General features: G+C 46.5%; 1 protein-coding gene across 1 annotated transcript; it reads right to left on the bottom strand.

The window, feature by feature from the left end:
• Positions 1-2488: 2488 nt before the first annotated feature.
• On the bottom strand, positions 2489-3609 carry PPP1R3F (protein phosphatase 1, regulatory subunit 3F; the record flags this gene model as incomplete). The annotated part of the gene is made up of 1 exon (XM_010842841.1): positions 2489-3609. A coding segment is annotated over one exon (648 nt), but the record flags the coding sequence as incomplete, so codon positions are not given.
• Between the last annotated feature and the right edge of the window lie 2 nt (positions 3610-3611).

Raw genomic sequence — 3611 nt, 5'->3', positions numbered from 1 at the left:
ATTTCCCAGCCTCCATAACTATGAGAAATCAATGTTTTTGTCTATTAGCCACCTAGTCTACACTATTTTGTTATAGTAGCCTGAACAAAGACAGGAAGTTTTCATTTAGTTTAAAACATTTACATCTATTTTCTTTTTTAATATTTCTTTATTTGTCTTCTTCAGGTCTTAGTTGCGGCATGTGGGATCTAGTTACTGGGGCCCTGCGTTGGGAGTGCAGAGTCTTAGCCACTGAACCACCAGTAAAGTCCCACATCTATTTTCTAATATCTCATTAATATTTTTTTTACTCAGAAGGTTTTAGTATCAAGGTTATATAAGTCCCATAAAGTGAATTAGAAATGCTCCCTCTTTTTCTACAATCTAGAATTGCTTTTATAAAATTGGAATTATTATTGTAATTATTACACATTATTATTATTCCTCAGAGCATTTCACCACTGAAGCCATCTGAGTCAGTTTTGGCAAATTATATGTCTGCGAGTGATTTGTCCATTTTACCTAGTTTTTCAGCCCAATTGGCATAAAGTTTCTTTTTTGGACACTGAGCAAATTATCACATCAGTGGAAGGCCAAGGGCACATGTCTAAACTTTGATACTTAACAAAGTCAGAGTATCCTCATTAAAAGGTGAAATATGAGTGTGCTCGTTAAAAGGTGAAATATGAGTGTGTTGAAAGAATCCTCCTGCCAACACAAGAGACACAGGTTTGATCCCTGGGTTGGGAAGATCCCCTGGAGAAGGAAATGGCAGCCCACTGCAGTTTTCTTGCCTGGAAAATCTCATAGTCAGAGGAGCCTGGCAGGCTACAGTCAATGGGGTCACAAAGAGTCAGACATGATTGAAGTGACTTAGCACACACAGCTGTTTTCTTGGCAGAGAAACTTGGGTAAACTCTGAGAGATGGTGAGAGACAGGTAATCCTGGTCTGCTGCTGTCCATGGGGTCACAAAGAGTCAGACACAACTTACGAACTGAACAACAAGCTGTTTTCTACTTCCTGACCTCAGCAATGCTATTCCCTCTGACGGGACTACCCTCTCTTCCCTTCATCACCTGGTGGATTCCTTCTTGTTTTGTAGGGGAGAAGGAGGGTTGTTGTTAGTTTTGTTTGTTTTTTTTGTGTGCCAAGCGGCTTATGGGATCTTAGTTCCCTGACCAGGGATGGAACCTCGGCTGTGGCAGTGAAAGCACCAAACCACTGAACTGCCAGGGACTTCCCATTTCTTGTTTTTCAAAATGCAGCTCAGGCACCACATCCTCCAAGAAGGCTTTAAGAGTCCCTACACTGGACTGAGCACCTGTCCTAGGGCCCCCACAGCTCACTGGATCCATTGCTGCTAATGCTCTAACCACACTGTGGTACTAACCCCCTCTGTGTCTGTCTCTCCCACTAGACCATGGGCCCTTTCCTCTATGTCCTAGAGTAGAGCACACATCAACACTTGTGGAGCTGAAATGAGCTGTAACCACTGAATTATCAGCTAAGTTCTCTAGCCACGTCTCTGTATTTCCCCACATACATTTGTTTGTTCACTTATTTCTTTCAAAATGTATCTATTGAACACTTACTATGTGCCAGGTACTGTTCTAGAAGAGTGGCCAGTGGGGAAAGAGGAAAACTTACAAGAGTGTGGTATCCTGGAAACCAAGTGAAGAAAGGATTTCAAGGTTGAGTTGATGGCCCACTGTGTCAAATACTGTCAATCAATTAAGTCTGATTAGGTCTGAGATGACTGTCAATAGCATAATGTGAGTATCATCAGTGTCTTCAGCACTTTTGCTGAAGTGGCTAGGCAAAAAAAATCCAATTGGGGCCGTTTCAGAAAAGCATTGGAGCCCTGGAGGAGAAGGACTAAAGAAAGATGACATAAAGTTTTGCTGTGAAGGCAAGTAAATAAATTTATGGTGTTTTATTTTGCTATATAGAGGTTTTCATTTGCATGCAGTATATACATCTATCCTTCCTTTCAAAGATTCTGGGTTTCCAGTTTTGAGTTAGAATGCAATGTCTTGGACAGCAACTCAACTATGACACATTAAGTCCTCTGTCCTTTCTGAGGCCATCCCAATCCTGAGGGCAGAGGGCTCTCCCTGTGTGTCAAAGGCTGTTTTTGTTTTTCACTAACCTCAAAACCTTGTGGCTGATTCACAACCAATATCCCCTCATCCACAGCTGGCCACATGTCATAGAGTCATATGTGTGACATCAAACACTCATGTGGCCACCATTCTTCCTCCACCCCTGGCAGAAGGTGGAAAAGACCAAAGGATCTGCCCCCACTCCCGCAAGACCACCAGACTACATTTTAGTACCATAGGTGAGATGCAAAGATCCTCAAGGACATATTGAAGCAGCAGCAGCAGGTATGACCACATCCCACCCCACCCATCCACCCCCACCCACTCTCCACCATGGTCCTTCCACAGAACGTGGCCACCCTGCACATTTAGGCCCAAAGAGGAAAACACTGCACAACAAGACACATTGTTTCTCATAGAGTTCTATTGCGGCGTATAATAATAGGTACTCTATATAAATTAAATTAAAAATAAAGCTCCAGCAGGTTGCACAGGTTGGCTGTTAATAAATACATCTCTGGGTAATTGTGCCCCAAGACCAGCTCATGACCACTCTCCCTCAACCAGAGAATTATACAAAAATAAATACAGGCTTGAGGGTGGGGTGGGAGGGGAGGACATGCCCAATTCCATTCTGCAAGTTCTTACACCATCCCCGCATGCCACTTCTCTCCACTGGTATCACCACAGGGAACCCCGTGCTCACTGGAGAGCTGAGGGACAAAGAGGTCTCTCTCCAGTCAAGTATTCTCAGAAGCAAAGGACTGTTCACTGAACAGACCACACAACCCATCTGAACCCTCTGGGGGGGGGGTGGTGCAGGGGCTGCCCCTCCCCAGAGAGGGGAAACCTGTTATTGCTCATCTCACAAGCAGCTCCTACAAGAACCAGACCAGAGAGAGGCACAGTGCAAGCACCAGGAGGGACATACCATTGTTCAGAGCCACAGGGACCACCACCAGCACAGCTAGGACCCCCAGAGTCTGGGTCAGGGGTCCCCAGAGCTGGGGAGGCAATACACACATGCTTTCTGCAGGGTCTGCTAGGGTAGGAGACCTCTTTGGGGGTTCAAGGCTTGGGCCTGAACCCCCTTCATCCTGGGGGCTTACATGGGGCCTGGCCAGGCTGGAAGGACAGACTTCAGTCCCTAAGGGACCAAGGAGGGAGAGATCTTGCCGCCCCTGCAGGACCAGAGCAGCTGGCTCCTGGCCAGATACAGAAATCAGCCTGTCTGCCAACTCAGTGGTAAACTCCATCTGGGCTTCTGTGGCACCTGAGGACCCAGTCACCCCAGATATCATCCTACTCACATGCAAAGAGTCAGAGTCCTTGCTCGTCCCCTTCTCTGGAGCCCCACTGAATTGACCCTCTATACCCAGAGCCACAGGGCTGTTACATCCAGAACCCTCTGCCCATGGGAGCCACACATCTCCCATAGTGGATACCAAAGAAGGGGCCCCCGAGAGGATTTCTGGAGGTGATTCCTTAGGGGTGTCCCCTTCTGGGCTGGAGGGTATGATGGAGAGCC

The sequence above is a fragment of the Bison bison genome, unplaced genomic scaffold (genome assembly GCF_000754665.1).
Source record: "Bison bison bison isolate TAMUID 2011002044 unplaced genomic scaffold, Bison_UMD1.0 scf7180017847334, whole genome shotgun sequence".
NCBI lineage: Eukaryota > Metazoa > Chordata > Mammalia > Artiodactyla > Bovidae > Bison > Bison bison.
The sequence above is the reverse complement of the archived record's forward strand: the minus strand, read 5'-3'. Positions and strand labels throughout refer to the sequence as shown.